Source organism: Ipomoea triloba, chromosome 14 (genome assembly GCF_003576645.1).
Source record: "Ipomoea triloba cultivar NCNSP0323 chromosome 14, ASM357664v1".
Classification (NCBI taxonomy): domain Eukaryota; kingdom Viridiplantae; phylum Streptophyta; class Magnoliopsida; order Solanales; family Convolvulaceae; genus Ipomoea; species Ipomoea triloba.
In genome coordinates, this window is record NC_044929.1 from 18,074,030 (window position 1) to 18,092,679 (window position 18,650).

Genomic DNA, 18,650 nt, shown 5'->3' on the forward strand with positions numbered 1-18,650 from the left:
TTGTAATTGTTGTAATATTACAAACAATGTATTTGACTCAACGACATGATAAGTTTTAGGTGGTAACTTAATCAAATCCAGTATTAATTGCATGAATAACACTTCAGAGACGTCACCTGATTTAAAAGGTATGTGAAAAACAATTTCCGACATGAGATTTATTCCATGTTAAAAATTTTTACTAACGATTCGACAGATGTTTTTAAGAATTATATTATGTGTTGACCCACTTGGATGTATTGAATAGTAATATATAGTACATTTTACATGCAGGTTTAGGATGGAGGAAAAAACAAAAAGTCCCGTTACATGATTTGACTAATGGTTAGTCAACAATTTTGTACATATTATTATGAAATAATAAATATGTTTTCGCATGCATCAATTGAGATATTTTTGGTATGTTCAAAGGGGACCCCACTAAATGCCGGTGTCATGGAATGTTATACCACACACAGTCAAACAATGGGTACAACAGTGATGGACGTTTGCCAACTTCTGTTACAACAAGAGTGAACGGCACTTTAACCGATGTCACACACGGTTAGTTATTTACTTAATAATGTGTACACTTTATTATATCCAATTTACATGACAAGGAAACAAAATCGTAGTAGACATTTAATTTGTTTCAATTGAAATACACGTGAACTGTTACTATCCGTTAAATACATATAGTTGTGGATGGCAATTTTGTCTCATACAACACTCTGAAGCAAAATAAGTGCCATATATACTCTATGTGGAGAGAAATAAGTTAACATTATTATATGTTAGTGTAATTATTAGTTAGTTCGGATAGGGTCATTTAGTTTTATTATGTTTATAGTAATCGTTTACTAGATACTATTAGCAATGGTACATGGTTAAAAAATGTTAAATAACGTATTTCTTTTTCTAAACAGGTAACTGTGGCGAAAGCCATCTCAATCATACAGTTGATGACCATTCAGTACTTCGCAATCTAGCACAAGATTTCTTGCTGGTAGACAAAGAACATGAACAACTGCCAATCCCCAATGAAGGTACGTATTCTACGTTATTAACTATTTTTGCAAAATTTCATACATACTTGCCTACAATTGTTTATTTTATTGGTTCAGTAAATATCAATGAATTGTTATTAGTACATTTAGCAAAATAAATGCTATATTTTAATTGGCCAGAATTTGGTTTGCATACTGTTATGTAATTAATGATCATATTCGATTATTTTTCATTGTGTCATTTTGCAAACAGATTCACACTTAAACATTAATGAACACCCTACATGTCAATTCTTTGAACCAGAGAAAGAATTGGTTATACCACCAACACCAACTCTTGGCACATGCTATTCTAATTGCAATCTTCAAAATTAATTTTTATTATTTTATTACACATTATTTAATCAAATCGCATTATATATCTCAGTTGCTTACATCTTTGTAGTTGCCTACATGGATATTGGTGACCCAAACAATATATGCGAACATTGCAACGCAATCTACTGGTTTGAGGAGCGTGTTAATAAAGCGGTGCGTAGCGGAACAGCTAAATATTCAACGTGCTGTGGTCATGGGAAGATCAAACTACCCAAAATGTCTTTACCTCCAAAAAGGATTTTCAACTTATTCTTTGCAAGAGGCACCAAACGGAATGAATTTTTAAAACACATAAGGAGGTACAATAACATGTTTTCTTTTACATCGTTGGGGGGGCTAAGGTAGATAGATCCATCAACCTTGGGAATTGCCCACCGATATTTAGGATAAATGGGCAAAATTATCATTTAATGGGAGGACTACTGCCCGACGCTGGTAAGAGCCCGAAGTTTGCTCAGTTATACATCCATGATACAGAGAACGAGGTAGAGAACCGCATCAATGCATTCAGGTATTACTATTTTCTATTTGTTGTATAACATCATCAATTACTATTAATTGCACAGAATTATGACAACAATATGTTTTATCTAATGTATTTCAATTGATGAAATAGTGGTGCTGAACTGAACGACAAAACGCATGTTGATATAGTTCAAGACATCAAGCAAGATCTAGATGAGCACAATGTATTGGTGCAATCATTTCGATGGGCAAAAACTCAGATTGACAACAATCCACAAGTAAATTTTAAGATGAGGCTGATTGGTAAGCGCCAGAGTGATGCCAGAACGTACAATTTACCGACTGCTTCTGAGGTGGCTGCTTTAATTGTTGGCGATCTAGACCCCACACTAGGGCAACGAGATATAATAGTGGAGACAAAGACCGGTTCACTTAAGAGGATAAACGAGCTCAACCCAACATACTTGCCGTTGCAATATCCAATTTTATTCCCCTTAGGCGAAGATGGCTATCGTGAAGATATCCAGTACTGTACTACATCTACCAAACCCACTGGTGCTAGGGTGCGGGTATCGCAGCGGGAATACTTTGCTTACAGGATCCATGACAGGTTCAGTGAACTTTCAACAATGTTGTACGCCAGACGACTATACCAACAGTTCCTGGTAGATGCATACACGATGGTGGAATCTGGTAGGCTACTGTACATTCGCAACAATCAGAAGGCATTGAGGTGTGAGGCTTACAAGGGGCTGTCTGATGCTCTAACTAGGGGGGAAGTTGATGCAAACAAGCAAGGTAAGAGGATCATCTTACCTTCGACTTTCACGGGCGGTGCTCGATATATGATACAGAATTATCAGGATGCAATGGCCATTTGCAGACATAAGGGGTATCCAAACTTATTTATAACATTCACATGCAATCCTAAGTGGCCTGAGATTCAAAGATATATGGACAAATGCAACCTCAATGCAGAAGATAGGCCAGACATTGTATCTAGGGTCTTCAAGATGAAGTTAGATGCTTTAGTGAAAGAGATACGCAATGGCAAGCTATTTGGTATTGTAACCGCAGGTATTTATCTAAATTGTTTTATTGCCTTCTTTAAATATGACAATAAAAATGAATTGACTATGTATATGTTCTTTCTATTTACTGTATGTGTTGTGATTCTTTTTTTTATTTTTTTGGTTATACAGTTGTGTATACTATAGAATTTCAGAAGCGTGGATTACCACACGCTCACATACTCATCTTCCTAGAAAGATTGACCGAAGGCTTTTCAGCTAATCACATGGATGAGTTCATATCTGCTGAAATACCTAACAAGGAACGAGACATTGAGTATTATAAAGCTGTTGGGGAATTTATGATGCACGGGCCATGTGGACAAGAAAGACCTAAATTTCCATGCATGGTCAATAAAAAGTGCTCTAAACATTTTCCAAAAAAATTTGTTGAGGTATCCACATTGGATGATGACGGTTACCCAATCTACAGGCGTCGTGACAATGGTGCAACAGTTGAAAGAAATGGGGTGCATTTGGACAGCAGATACTGTGTTCCGCATAATAGATACCTCCTGTTGAAATATAAGGCACATATAAACGTTGAATGGTGCAACCAATCCAGATGAATCAAATATTTGTTCAAATATGTCAACAAAGGGAATGACAGGGTCACTGCTGAATTCTACAAGACCACAAATGATGAAAACGAAAATGCAATTGTGGATGAAATTACAATGTATTACGATTGTCGCTACGTGTTCGCGTGCGAGGCAGCTTGGCGGTTGTTGAGTTTCGATGTACAGCTTAGGCACCCCCCTGTTGAGAGACTAAGCTTCCATTTGCCAGATTGCCAAACCGTTGTGTTTGAGGATGATGATAGGATCGAACATGTGCTTAATAGACCGACTGTCAATCAAAGTATGTTCACAGCATGGTTTGATGCTAACAAGAAATATGCATCAGTTAAAGAGTTGGCTTATATTGACATGCCAAGCAAATTTGTGTGGAAGAAAGATATTAGGGAATGGCATCCTAGGAAGAGGGGGTTCTCTATTGGACGCATATTTTTTGTACCTCCAGGAAGTGGTGAAGTCTACTACTTGAGATGTCTTTTAAACGTAGTTCGTGGTCCGACGAGTTTTCAAGACATCAGGACAGTTCAAGGTGTTGTATACCAAACTTTTAGAGATGCATGCTATGCTAGAGGGCTGCTAGACGATGATAGAGAATACATTGATGCAATCAATGAAGCAAGTAATTGGTCTACTGCCCAATCTACGAGGAAATTATTTGTCATATTACTCACTGCAAACTTGGTGAATCGACCTGAGAATGTGTGGAATCACGTCTGGCACCATCTATGTGAGGATGTACAATTTAACAGGAGAATAGTGCTGAAAGACATGGGTAATTTCTTAATTCCATTTCAAGTCATTTTATTTACATTATTTAAGTAATGTTTTGCTCTATCATTAATAAAATCTCTATGTCGTATTTTTAAAATTTCAGGGTTGTGTTTGTCTGATGATGAGAAGAAAAACCTAGGTCTTCTTGAACTAGAGTGTTTATTGCAGTTGTACAACAAGTGTTTGAAAGATTACCTGCAAATGCCAATTCCAAATTATGATGATGCATTATTGGCCAACAATCGATTGCTGTTTGATGAGCTTAACTACGACCGGCAGGCAATGAGAGAAGAATGTGAGAAGATGGAGAGGCAATTAACTGATGAGCAGTTTGTTGTATACGACACAATTCTAAGGGATATACAACACCAGAACGGCGGGTTGTTCTTTGTATACGGTTATGGAGGTACAGGTAAAACTTTTGTTTGGAAAGCATTATCTTCGAAGATACGATCGGCAGGTAATATTGTACTAAATGTTGCGTCAAGTGGTATTGCATCATTGCTACTCCCAGGCAGTCGAACAGCTCACTCAAGGTTCGCCATTCCAATTGCAGTTAACGAGGACTCCACGTGCAATATTAGTCAAGGTAGTCCACTAGCCGAATTGCTAATCCAAGCCAAGCTAATCATATGGGATGAAGCACCAATGATGCACAAACACTGCTTTGAGGCTCTGGATAAGACAATGCGCGACCTGCTGCGGCACAGCAATCCTCATAGCATGCATAAGACATTTGGCGGGAAGACAGTGGTATTAGGTGGTGACTTCCGACAAATATTGCCAGTCGTTCCTAAGGGCTCTAGGCAAGATATTGTTTCAGCTGCAATCAACTCATCCTACCTTTGGGAGTCATGCCAAGTACTACGCCTAACCAAAAACCTGCGTCTTAAAACACTTGATGCGTCCGCTAATAACATACACATTGAACAGTTTGCATCTTGGTTGGCTGATATAGGAAATGGAACATTAGGCGGACCTAATGATGGCCATGCAAAAGTTGAAATACTGAAAGAAATATTATTGCCATCAAATGGTGACTACATATCTACAATAGTTGATAGTGTCTTCCCAATGTTCAGGCAGGGCGGATCCGACTTTCAACAAATGGAGAATCGTGCCATACTTGCGCCAACACTAGATGTGGTGAATGCGGTAAATGAGTATATGAGTGATTTGCATGTTGCTGAGAGCCAAACATACCTAAGTTGCGACAGTGTATGTAAGTCTGACTCAACAAATGGTATACTATATGATATGCACACTCCAGAATTTCTAAATGGGTTGAAAGCTTCGGGCATACCCAACCATTCTTTAACTTTGAAGATTGGGTCTCCCGTAATGTTGTTGAGAAATATAGATCACTCAATGGGACTTTGTAATGGTACAAGATTGATCATTACTAGGTTATCTGATCATGTTGTAGAAGCAAAGATTGTCGGAGGCCACAATGCCGGTGATGGTGTAAATGTAAACGGTGGTACGGATTTACACCACGTGTGTTTGATTGTGTATGATTTAGTGTATGAATATAGAAGGATAAGGAAGGGAGGAAAGCCTGTTTCCTCCCTGGTCATGAAGAGAGAAGAAGATGGAAGGGAGAAGGAAGGAGCTCAGTGAGTCCTTCGGATTCAGGCTGCCATTACAGTGGAGGGTCAGGTCCTTTATATAGAAACAGGACCTGACCCTTCGGGAATATAATATTACACTTGACCCTTAATAATTTCTAAGGGACACTCGACCTTTTAGGGATACAATAATAAATATTACAATAGTCCTCGGGGGTATTTACCCATCACAAGTCCCCCACTTCTTGAATTTGCGAGAGTCGTCAGGTTCGAGAAGTAAAATGTGTTCCCGATGGTCAACTTGTTGTAAGCAAAAGTCTCCCCGATTTGAATGCCTTAATAGTCTGTGATGAACCCCTCAAGTTTGAGTTGAGCATAAGGGGCCTGATTTACGCGGGTTGCCTCGTTAAAAACCTTAGCCTAAGAAAAACCTATGGGAAAAAACCTAGCTAAAGGAAAAAGAGTACAACCGAAAGCGTAATCATTAAAGACTGTTAAGGGTTTGTCTTGTTTGTTGATGCAGCTTGATCAACTTTTCCCGGTTGAATCTCTAATGATTCTTCATGTCCAGTGAGCTTAATCCTGCAAAAAGTGAGATAAAAATATGCATGTAATGCATGCCTATCCTGATATGCAAATCCTAAGTTAGTTCCTAACTCCACTTCTATAACTAAAAATGAACCCTCACTCCGAGGGATGCCTAACGACTTAATGCACAACTTTGGGGCTGTGCGGGCACCCAAAGCCACTATATTGCGCGCAAGATTTTTTGTGCCAAGGGCATCTTTTTTACCGAGCTGGTGCTTTGACGATCATAGGGGTCTCATCGCTGAGGAGCGGGATTTTTATAATTATTTTTTTGCGACCACAATGGTCATTTTTTCTTTGTGCCAAGGGCATCTTTTTCACCAAGCCTGTATTTGGGAAACCATTTTGGTCTCATCGCGGGAGCGCGAGATTTTATTTATTATTTATATATTTTTTTGCGACCACAATGGTCCTTTTGCGACCACAATGGCCCTTTTGCGACCACAATGGTCCTTTTTCAAGTGCCATGACGAGGCATGGGCACAATCAACCGGACAAATCCGTGCAGGTTGATCAAACCCCAAACGAAAGAGCCGGAGAATATATACATATATTTTTTTCCAAGTGCCATGACGAGGCATGGGCACACTCAACCGAACAAAATCCGTGCAGGTCGGCCAAACCCCAAACGGAAGGGACGGAGAGTTTTTTTTTTTTTTTTTTTTTTTACAGGAGTCTCCTTACAAAGAAATTAGGATACAAAAATCTATCATTTCTAATAAGGGACTACAATCTTCAACTTGGAGTCTTCGTCTTCAACAATTCTGATTGTTGCAATCTCAAGTCTTCAATAATCTCCACCTTAGATGGAGTCTTCAATCTTCAATAATCTCCACCTTAGCTAGAGTCTTCAATCTTCAATAATTTTTGTTGGAGTGCGGGAAATATATTGAAAAGTTTTAAACAACAATGCATATAATAATATTAAAGTGGTACTATATATACATTTTTTCCTTTTCTTTTCCCGATTTCATTCTCCCATAACAATTTATTTTTGTCTTTTTCTACCACCACCTCTTTCTTTGTTTTTCTTCATTTCCATGCACAACCACAAACTTTTGTCTTCTTTTTTTTTTTTTGCCTTCTATATGTTTTTTCCTTAATTAAAAAGGATGTGGGGGACAAAGTCCCCCAATGTATGAACTGCACATGGGGTAGCAGCCGTGCTACCCCATAAAATATAATTTTTTTTTAAATTTATTTTCCTCATACATTTGTCTTCCCCATACATATATGTTTTGTCTTTAACTAAAGAGATAAAGAGAAGCAGTAATGAAGATGGTGGTTGTGCAGTGGCCTGGACTTCGGCCGACGATCAATCCTGGCAGCGCACGTTGGAGGTGATGGTTGTGCTGTTGGTCATTAAAGGGGAAGGATGGGTGAAAGCGGTGGAGATGTTGTGATTGCCGCCAGCTGGTTCGCCGAGAGATAGGGACCGGTGGCCAGGAGTGGCGGGGCAGCGTGGAATTCCGGCGGTAGCGAGGCGCGACAGCGGCTTCGGTTGGAGATCGTCGGTGATGGCGATGGTGGAGCTCTGGCGGCGGATGGTCACGGCATGATGAGCAACGGTAACGACCGGACTTCTCCGGTGTCAATGTTGCTGTTATGACGTCGAAGTGATAACAAAGCAGATGGGCTTCCTTCTGTACTTCTTCTTCATGCCATGTCTTGATTTATGGAGCTGATGAAAGTCATAACTTCATTCATCCTAGGATTCCTAGCCAGCTACGTCTACCACCTTGTGTAATATATCATGCAGACTACTAGACTCTATATTATAGATAATATCTGATGCAGATGTACATATACAATATAATATATAAAAGAGTCCTCATTTCCTGCCAACAACTACTCCCACTTCCTTTTTATTTGTCTTTTTCCTTTTGTATTTTTCTCTTATTTTTTTTTTCATCTTTTTTGTCTTCTTTCTCCTTTTCTTTATCTGATTTTTGCATTTGCCTCTCTCTTTCACGTGAAAGAGATTAAAACACCTTCCACTCTCCTTTTTTATTTTACTCTGACTCTTTGTCTTTTTCTCTTTTTCTCATTTTCTTTTTCCCTCATTTTCGCCGACAACTACCCCTATCTTCTCCATAATTCTATCAATTTTTTTGCTCTTGACCCTCCACTTATCTTTTATTTTCCTCATTCCAAGGCCATTACAAAGGAAACAATAAAAAAGGAAAGGTGTTACGGGTCCTATAGTTCGAAGTGCGAGCCAAAGAGGGTGGCAATGGTGACCGGAGGACTTCGACGGCAACGTTGGTGGGCAATGAACGGGTGATGATGGGGTGGTGGCGTTTATTTCTTCTTCCTTCTTCTTTCGCCAGCGAGAGGGGGAGAGAGACCTTGACTGCTACATAGTCTCCGAAACTTCTTCGTTGATCAAGGGAGAAAGAAAGTCGCGGCGGTGGCGGAGCATGGTGGCGTCGGAGGAAAGAACGTAAACCAGCCGCTGGAGGTCGCAGGTTCAGGCAGCGGTCGGCGGTGGCATGAAGCTCGTGGGACGGCGATTGGCTTTTCCTCCTAAAACGCAGCAACTCCGGCGAGCTTACAGCCATCGAACAATATGTGGTGTCTGTTTTCTTCCCGAGAAAGAGGGAATCAATCACCTGAGATTGTTGGTTCAACCCGTATCTTTTCCACTTTGGTCTCGTTTTCGCAGGTGAGAGACGAGTGGCAGCCGACAGCGGTGGTGGAGACTCTAGTAGTCTGGTTTCTTTTTCGCAAATTGAAACAGGCGAGAAAACAGAAGAAAAAGTGGTAGTAGCTTGATGGGTTTAGCTCGAAGGTTTAGATGAGAGTGTAGGGGTTCGAAACCTAGCTCAGGTTAGGCATCAGTTGAACGCCTATGCACTTGAGCTCGATGCATCGAGAGCCTTTAGTGAGAAAATTTTTCTTCCTTCTTTCGATTGTGGTCACCAGCGTTTTATTCGTAATTTGTTCTTCCTTCTTTCGATTGTGGTCACCAACGTTTTATTCGTAATTTGTTTTTATTGTTAATGATGGTGAGGATCATGACGATGATTATCATGATTGGGATGGCGGCGGTGGAACGCTGTACGACCGAGATGATGGCGAAGCGCTGTATTTTCCGGTAAGCCGCGACACGGCGGCAGTGAGTTGTGACGGTGATGAGGATGGTGAATACCATCCGGTTGATTAGAGGAACACGGCATTTCGTCGCATTCCCTACGGACGGCGCCAATGATGGTGTAAATGTAAACGGTGGTACGGATTTACACCACGTGTGTTTGATTGTGTATGATGTAGTGTATGAATATAGAAGGATAAGGAAGGGAGGAAAGCCTGTTTCCTCCCTGGTCATGAAGAGAGAAGAAGATAGAAGGGAGAAGAAAGGAGCTCAGTGAGTCCTTCCGATTCAGGCTGCCATTACAGTGGAGGGTCAGGTCCTTTATATAGAAATAGGACCTGACCCTTTGGGAATATAATATTACACTTGACCCTTAGTAATTTCTAAGGGACACTCGACCTTTTAGGGATACAATAATACATATTACAATAGTCCTCGAGGGTATTTACCCATCAGCCCGTTAATGTCGTGTTGATACCAAGGATGTCCATGACTCCAACTGATACAAGATTGCCATTTAAATTTCAAAGAAGGCAATTCCCCCTAATGTTGTCATATGCAATGACTATCAACAAGAGTCAATGACAGACTTTAACACATGTCGGGTTACTACTAAAGAAACCCGTATTTGTTCATGGTCAACTATATGTGGCTGCTTCAAGGATTAGTAACCCTTCTGGGTTAAAAATTCTAATACCCAATGAAGGTGGTGAGATTAGCAACTATACTACGAATGTTGTGTACCATGAAGTTTTTAATAATTTGTAACTTTTGCCTATTAATGTGGTGTACTATAAAAGAATAATTTTATAATGTTTTTTTAAATTAGCTTGTGTTACATAAATTACAACATTTAAATAAAGTAAGTTCGATGGATTATATCATTGTAAACTACATAATAAAATCACATAACAGTATTTAATTTTAGTCCGTGCATCGCACGGGTATAATACTAGTATATATATATATATAGACGCACACACCCTAACACAGTAACACCTATTCTCTCTGCAGCACTCACCCCCAAACGAACATTTATGGATCTAACCCTAACACAGATTCGCTCTACCGCCCACACCCAGTCTCTCTCTGTCTTGCACTCTTCCCTTTCCAGTCCTCCGCCATGGGTGCTTCCGCTCTCCGCCAGACACCTTCCGCCCTCGGCGTATTCCGCTCTCCGGCATCAATATCTCGGTTTATTTCGCTACCCGACCTCAATGAATAATCGGCGATCTCATCGTCTCTCTGTATCGTAGCCTCACCGTTTCCAGTTCACCGCCCTCGGCGTCTCCAGCTCTCTGCCTCCGGCGCTTTCATTTACGAATCTGTGTGTAATTTTCAACCCAAAAATTTATAAGCGAAATATTTATTTATTTTTAGTTTGTTTAACTCCTAGCTTTCAAAGACTTACTCTGCATTTAATTTGTTTAACTCCTACTTCCTACTCTGCATTTCCCTGTAAATTTGTTCTATTACTGCATGCAGAAGATCCATTTATGTTCTCCGACTTACTGCTACTCCAATCTCTTCAACCCTTTGCTCTTTTTGAATATCTTTCATTTTACTGTTGGGTAATGATTTGGCTTCAAAATGGTGGTCATAAATATTTTTTAACTATGATCTTCATTTATAAATTTGTTGTTCATTTAAACTAAAATTATACTAAATGTTTATATCTATATATGCAGAAATTATTTTTGCTAACTTAAATCATAAATTAAATCAAAATTTTAGTTGTTAATTGATAATGACAAGAAGAAAGCAAAGAAAAAAAAAAAAACTGAGCCAGATTGTCTCTTCATATTTAGGATCATTTAATATTTTGTCTTTACATAACTTAATAGCCATTAAGTTAAAATATTTCAGATTACAATGTATTTAAAAAAAATAATTGTATGTTTCATACTTTATTTATATATTAATTGTGTATTTAAACTTGATCTTATGTAAATTGTTCATACATATTTATCTTATTGCCTGCTTGATCAATAATGAAGATGTTTGATTATATCCCAAGGCCAAGGATTTTGTGAAGATAACACTTTTTGAACCAACCGATCAGGTATTGAATATGTAAAGTTCCTCTTCAGTTCACTCAATATCCACCTGAGCAAGTTTGCAATTTATACCATACAAAACTTATAAATTGAATTTACCTTCTCATCGTGAAATAAACCTTCTTTACTTTTCGTGATTTCGTCGCCTCTAACATTTTGCTCTTTTGGTGTCCAGTTGACTTATCTCCTTGACATATTGAGAAGGCATATTTTTGGTGCAGAGTGTCTCATTGTCGATAGTCTCTGGGAGCTTTTGGAAGTCATTCAACCTCTTTATATAGAGGTTGAATTGAATCAGGAGCCTTATAGAAAAACCGAAAAGGCAAGCTTTGGAACAATGAAGCATCAGATTATTTCATTTCTCGAGATTTATTTCAAAGTGGAACAAATTTGAATTGGAACAAAGCATCAGATTATTTCGTTTCCCCAGATTTATTTCAAGTGGAACAAATTTGAATTGGAACAATGAAGCATCAGTTTATTCGTTTCCCCATATTTATTTGAATATTGTGCTTCTTGAATGTTTTATTAATTGGAAGTTTCAAAGGCATTAATTTAGCCAACTAATAGGTGCATAGGTAATATAAAAGTAACAAACTACTCATAACCTAATGTGAACATCATTAATAATCCGAACTAATACCCTATGCTCAAAACTACGTAGTTTTGTGTTGGAGGGAAATTCACTCCAAAGAAGTTATTGCTTTATTATAACTAGTATTTTACCCGTGCGATGCACGGTATGAAAAATAGCAACATATATGTTATATTGTCATATCAAGAGGTATTTTGACTTTAAAAATTTTAATTATAAGAATGTTAAATAAGTAGTTAAACAATTGAATAATTAGCATATAATGTATTTAATTAAACTATTCTATTGTAAAGAATTGATTTAAGAGTATCATATCAAAAATAGTTTGTAATGTCGGCTAGTAAAATACTTAATGTGTAATAATAGAAACAACAAAACTAATGAAAATTACAAATTATTTGGATTACTGACTCTTGAAGCAGCAACATACAATTGATCGTGAACAAACACGGGCTTCTGTGATAATGTTTAACCTTGACTTGGGCTTCTGTGATAATGTTTAACCTTGACTTTTATTAATGGTCATCGCATATGAAAGCATGATTGAGAATTGTTTTCTAGTGAACTTGAATGGTAATCTCGGATCTTATGGAATCATACTCATCCGAGGAATCAAAACCCTTGTACCTGCATGACTGCCTAACATTATTTTAGCCTCTATAACATGCTCTGAAAGCCTGGTAACTACCAATCTAGTACCATTGCATAAACCTAATGAGTGATCAATCTTTCTTAACAACAACCTAATGAGTGATCAATCTTTCTTAATAACATCATTGGTGAACCAACTTTTAATGTCAATGAATGATTTGGTATACCAGATGCTTTAAGCCTATTCAAGAATTCAGATGTGTGCACGTCTACCAATACAACATTGTTATTTTCAGTTATACAAATCGTATAGCAAAGCCCATATACATACACATCTTTATTTATATAGTTATTTCCATTTTTGGTCCTACTGTTATTGGGGTATTGTCAATTTTAGTCCACTTCATTAATTTTTGCCACAATGCGGCCAGTCTTATTTAGTCTTTGTCACTTTTAGTCCACCGTTAAAATTTTCGTCAAATGACCATTCAAAACAGGGGTATTTTTGGTCTTTTCATGTTTTGGTCATCTCCTTGACCCTTTGTAGTGGTTTTCCTTACACATTTTCATCCAATGAAGAGGTCCGACGAAAGCCATGTGAGCCACATTACAAACCCATGTCTTTCGCCGGACCTCTTCATTGGATGAAAATGTATAAGGAAAACCTCTGCAAAGGATAAAGGAGATGACCAAAGCATGAAAAGACCAAAATACCCCTGTTTTGGACGGTTATTTAACAAAAATTTTAATGGTGAACTAAAATTGACAATACCCCAATAACAGTAGGACCAAAAATGAAAATGACTCTTAATATAGTGGGTCTGATGAAAATTTTATTTTTCTTTTAAAATCAAAGATTGAAGTCCTTGGCAAGTCGACTACAGGGAACAATCGGAACCATAAATGCAAGTAATTTATGAGAAACAAAATCCAGTAGAGTTTTCAGAATCCTGCGGTGTTCTACCTTCTCACTGTATCCTCACTCCAAATTGGTGAGAAATTTATATTAATCTCCATCCTAGTTTTCAGATCTGTTCTCCTGCGGTGTTCGTAGCTCACTGCTCTCACCCAAGGTAATATACCTAGCCTTAGGTCTAGTTGTAATCTATTTCTATTGCTTAAATTTCATGAAATTTAGGAGCTTTCCTAGCTGATAACTCATTTACTGTATACAAATTTGTAGTAAACAACTCGTTTTGGCAGGTCTTATTACTCTAGGTGCGCTAATCTATTTAAAAAAAAAAAAAAACAAAAGGTGCGTGAATCTGTCTTCACATATCTGGAAAATTTCATACCCCCTATGTTCTTCCTTGTGTATGGGGAGATGCTGTCGGATATTGGGGCATAGCAACGATGGTAACAGTTTAAATCCTTTTAAAACATTTCATATATAAACTTCTTTAAATTTTTTGTTTTTTGTTAAGAAATTTATAACATTAAGGTGATATCAGTAATCAGTATTCATCTATAATTTTTTTCCTTATGTTGGTGTCAAAATGTGCGATAAAAGAATTGTTGTTTTATCTCTAGTATGAACTTAAGTGATAGTTAAGCAGCGTATATGATTGTATAGTAACCAAGCATGAAGAAATTAGAGATAAAAAGTATTTTTAAAATGCGAAGATTCACCTTTGTTCTCTGACCGTTGTTTCCTCTTGTTCCCAATAATTGTAGAACTTGTTAACTTCTTCATGGGTGGTGAATTGTTTATTTCCTGCTTAATCTTCTAGGTTCTTAGAGAAATCTGAAAGCAAACTGTATGCACCTTCATATGTCAGTTCTTTGTTTTTTTTTTTTGAATGAAAACATGCATACTTAGTTACTGATGATCTTCTGCTTTGATACATACATAAATACATATACATACATACATATATATACTGGTATGTACAAAAATATAAGTTCATGAGCATGAATTACTCTGCCTCTTGATGATTTCAGGACTCAATGATGCAATGGAAAAAAGTTGGTAGTACAGGATGATTGCTTGGTAGTCCATACTAAGCTTTGCTACCCCCACCGCCAGTCACCTGTGCATACAATAAAACTATCACAGTGAATTTACTTTTTTTTTTTTTTTGGAAAAAGTGTCAAATAGGTCACTGAACTTATCGTTTTTGTGCAATTGAGCCATTGAACTTAAAAAGTATGCAATTCAATCATCAAACAAGTAAAATTTGTGCAATTAGATCATTTTTACAAAAATATTTAATTCAATTTGAGTTAAAAACATTTCAATATTGACTCCCAACTAGTATGGTAGAAGAAAATGACACTCTTAATACATATATGTTAGTAATATAATTGGATTTTACCAAAAAAATTTTGTAAAAATAGTCAAATTGTACAAATTTTGCTTGTTTGATGGTTGAATTGCACACTTTTTAAGTTCAATGACCCAATTGTACAAAAGCGATAAGTTCAGTGGCCTATTTGACACTTTTTCCTTTTTTTTTTTTAAAGAACTGTAAGAAGATAAAGAATGCCCAATTGCACAAAAGCAATAAGTTCAGTGGCCTATTTGACACTTTTTTTTTTTTTAAAGAACTGTAAGAAGATAAAGAATAACAAATCACCTTTGTTGATCTTTCGCCTGTCTTCATCAATGTAAGTGTTGAGTAGGTGTTAGATGTTTATAAGATGGTCGCTTCTCTTCAATGTAAGTGTTGAGCAGGTGTTAATGTTTATAGGATGGCTTATTTATAGTGTTGACTGTTGAGTAGGTTGTGATGTTTATGCAAGGGTGTTGCTATTCCTACCACCCATGGTACAAATAACATTGAAATTTACAAAATATTACAAATTTCACTAACTTTATAGATGATATAAATAACAATAAGGTATAAATATGGCTATTTACACCACCATGGTCAACTGTATTAGTTACACAAAGAAAAAGGTGTTGGAATTAGAGTTTTCAAAAAAATAAGGTGTTGGAATTAGAGTTTTGAGAAAAGAAAGGTATTGAAATATAATGAATATTATTTAAACAAAATTAAATTAAATAAAAATTTTAAATTTAAAAAAAAATATATATATATATATATATATATATATATATATATATATATATATAACAAAAAAACAAAACAGAGGAGGGGTTGCTCCGTTTTTGTTTTTGTTTTTTTTTTTTTGGTTTTTTTAATATTTTTTTAATTTTTAAATAGTTATTTAATTTAATTTAATAATACATGTTTTGAGTATGGCTTGTTTTGAGTATGGCCGGCAATACGACATATTTACCGCTCCGATCTAGCCCACCACCTTGGTACGAGCATGTAGCAATTGCCCTTGGTTACGTTAATAATAATCATTATGTTAAGGTAACATTGACAGGAGGGTATCCAATGCCTACTATTGCTCCACAATGGGCTTATTTTAAATATGATTATGCCTACTATTGCTCCACAATGGGCTTATTTTAAATATGATTGTGCAGATGCATAGATTACTCCATATGTAAATCGGATAAGTACTTACAATGAGTATGTACGCTCTAGTTGTACTCATGAGAATGTTATATTGGATTAAAATGGAATGAAAATTTTCTTTTTATATTTTATTGTGATTGTGATGTTAATGTGTTTTTACTGTTTTTAGCTATTGAAAATTAATTTATTATATTATTATAATAAAGTAAAACAATGCATACAAAAAATTTGAGTTATAAAGAATATCATGAAAATTTATTGAACATTAGATACTACAAAAAGTAATTAAAAATTATTATACTATCACAATTTAAAATAATAATAAAAATAAATATTTTAAATATTTAATTACAAAATATTATAGACAAAATTATTATTCTACCACAATTAAAAATATAAATAAATAAATAATAAATATTTTAAATAGAAAACATAATATTTGACCAACTTTAATGAAGGCGGTGTAAATAGCAAATTCTATTACACCACCTATAAAATTATCAAACCTATTAAATGATGGTGTAAATAGAATTTTTGATGGTGCAAATAGAATTACCCTCACGCAAATATTGATTTTAAATTTTAAATCCTATATATAATTGACAAACAATCTTGTGGAGTGTAAAATACGTTTTAAGACTGCCTGTCACAACAAAATATTACGTTTCCCAATACACACTAATTAATGAATATTTTATCTTCAATGTGATGGTAAATTTTGTTTGAAAATTGTCAAATAATCTTGTAGATTGTAAAAGATGTCAGAACAAAATATCACGCTTATCAATGCTGCATTAATTGTATTGTATACTTGCATTAATTGTAGAGTGTAAAAGGCGTTTGAAGATTTTCAATTCGTATTCCAAAGATTTCAGCATCTAAAAACAATATCCTCATCTCAAATTTTTCCGCCCAAATTTAGTAGCATTTTAGTAAAATTATTTATTTTATTCATTTAATTTTTTTATTAATTATTCATATATATTTATTCATAAAATCAGTCAATTGCTAAGAACATAACAATTTCATACCCCAATTTCATTAACCTATTGATGGTGTAAATGTAAACGGGGGTACGGATTTACACCACGTGTGTTTGATTGAGTATGATGTAGTGTATGGAGTGTGTATGCTTGGGAAGGAAAGGCATGGTTTTCGTCCTGGAGAAGAATAGCCAAGAACTCCATAGTGAACAAGAGAGAGGGAGAGTAGAGTGAATATTGAATCATTGGATCCCGAGAGGCAAGGGATGAGAGCCTGCCCTTTACAACAGGGGTCAGGTCCTTTATATAGGAATAGGTCCTGACCCTTCAGGAATATAATATTCCCCAAAGGTCACTTGCCCCTTAATAATTTCTAAGGACACTCGACCTTTTAGGGGAACAATAATACACGGACTATACACATTGTATTTCTAGAGTAGTCCCTGGGGGTATTTACCCATCACAAGTCCCCCACTTCTTGAATCTGCGAGAGTCGTCAGGTTCGAGAAGTAAAATGTGCTCCAGGCGGCCAACTTGTTACAAGCAAAGTCTCCCCGGTCCGAATGCCTTAATAGTTTGTGATGAACCCCTCAAGTTTGAGTTGAGCATGAGGGGCCTGATTTACGCGGGTTGCCTCGTTAAAAACCTTAGACTAAGAAAAACCCTATGGGAAAAAACCTAGCTACGGGAAAACGAGTACAACCGAAAGCGTAATCATTAAAGACTATTAAGGGTTTGTCTTGTTTGTTGATGCAGCTTGATCAACTTTTCCTGGTTAAATCTCTAATGATTCTTCATGTCCAGTGAGCTTTTCACATCCTGCAAAAAGCGAGATAAAAATATGCATGTAATGCATGCCTATCCTGATATGCAAATCCTAAGTTAGTTCCTAACTCCACTTCTATAACTAAAAATGAACCCTCACTCCGAGGGATGCCTAACGACTTAATGCACCACTTTGGGGCTGTGCGGGCACCCAAAGCCACTATATTGCGCAAGATTTTTTGTGCCAAAGGCATCTTTTTTACCGAGCTAGTGCTTTGAAGACCACAGGGGTCTCATCGCTGAGAAGCGGGATTTTTATAATTATTTTTTTGCGACCACAATGGTCATTTTGCGACCACAATGGTCCTTTTTTCTTTGTGCCAAGGGCATCTTTTTCACCAAGCCGGTATTTGGGCGACCATTTTGGTCTCATCGCTGGAGCGCGGGATTTTATTTATTATATTTTTTTGTTACCACAATGGTCCTTTTGCGACCACAATGGCCATTTTTCAAGTGCCATGACGAGGCATGTGCACAATCAACCGGATAAATCCGTGCAGGTTGATCAAACCCCAAACGAAAGAGCCGGAGATTTTTTCAAGTGCCATGACGAGGCATGGGCACACTCAACCGAACAAATCCGTGCAGGTCGGCCAAACCCCAAACGGAAGGGTCGGAGAGTTTTTTTTTTTTTTTTTTTTTTTTTTTTTTTTTTTTTTTTTTTTTTTTT

The 18,650-nt window shown here is 36.7% G+C and overlaps 1 protein-coding gene and 1 long non-coding RNA gene across 2 annotated transcripts; both read left to right on the plus strand.

The window, feature by feature from the left end:
• Positions 1-440: 440 nt before the first annotated feature.
• Positions 441-9,775, plus strand: LOC116004055. The gene is made up of 12 exons (XM_031243993.1): positions 441-543; positions 906-1,025; positions 1,240-1,301; positions 1,706-1,875; positions 1,981-2,906; positions 3,032-3,391; positions 3,500-4,249; positions 4,352-5,718; positions 5,784-5,907; positions 9,070-9,167; positions 9,418-9,547; positions 9,678-9,775. The coding sequence occupies exons 1-12, from the start codon at positions 441-443 to the stop codon at positions 9,773-9,775; spliced, it is 4,308 nt and encodes a 1,435-aa protein (XP_031099853.1).
• Positions 9,776-13,639: 3,864 nt separating this feature from the next.
• On the plus strand, positions 13,640-14,887 carry LOC116003470. The gene is made up of 3 exons (XR_004094659.1): positions 13,640-13,814; positions 13,945-14,097; positions 14,683-14,887. It is a non-coding gene; the product is annotated as an uncharacterized LOC116003470 (long non-coding RNA).
• The last annotated feature ends 3,763 nt before the right edge of the window (positions 14,888-18,650 follow it).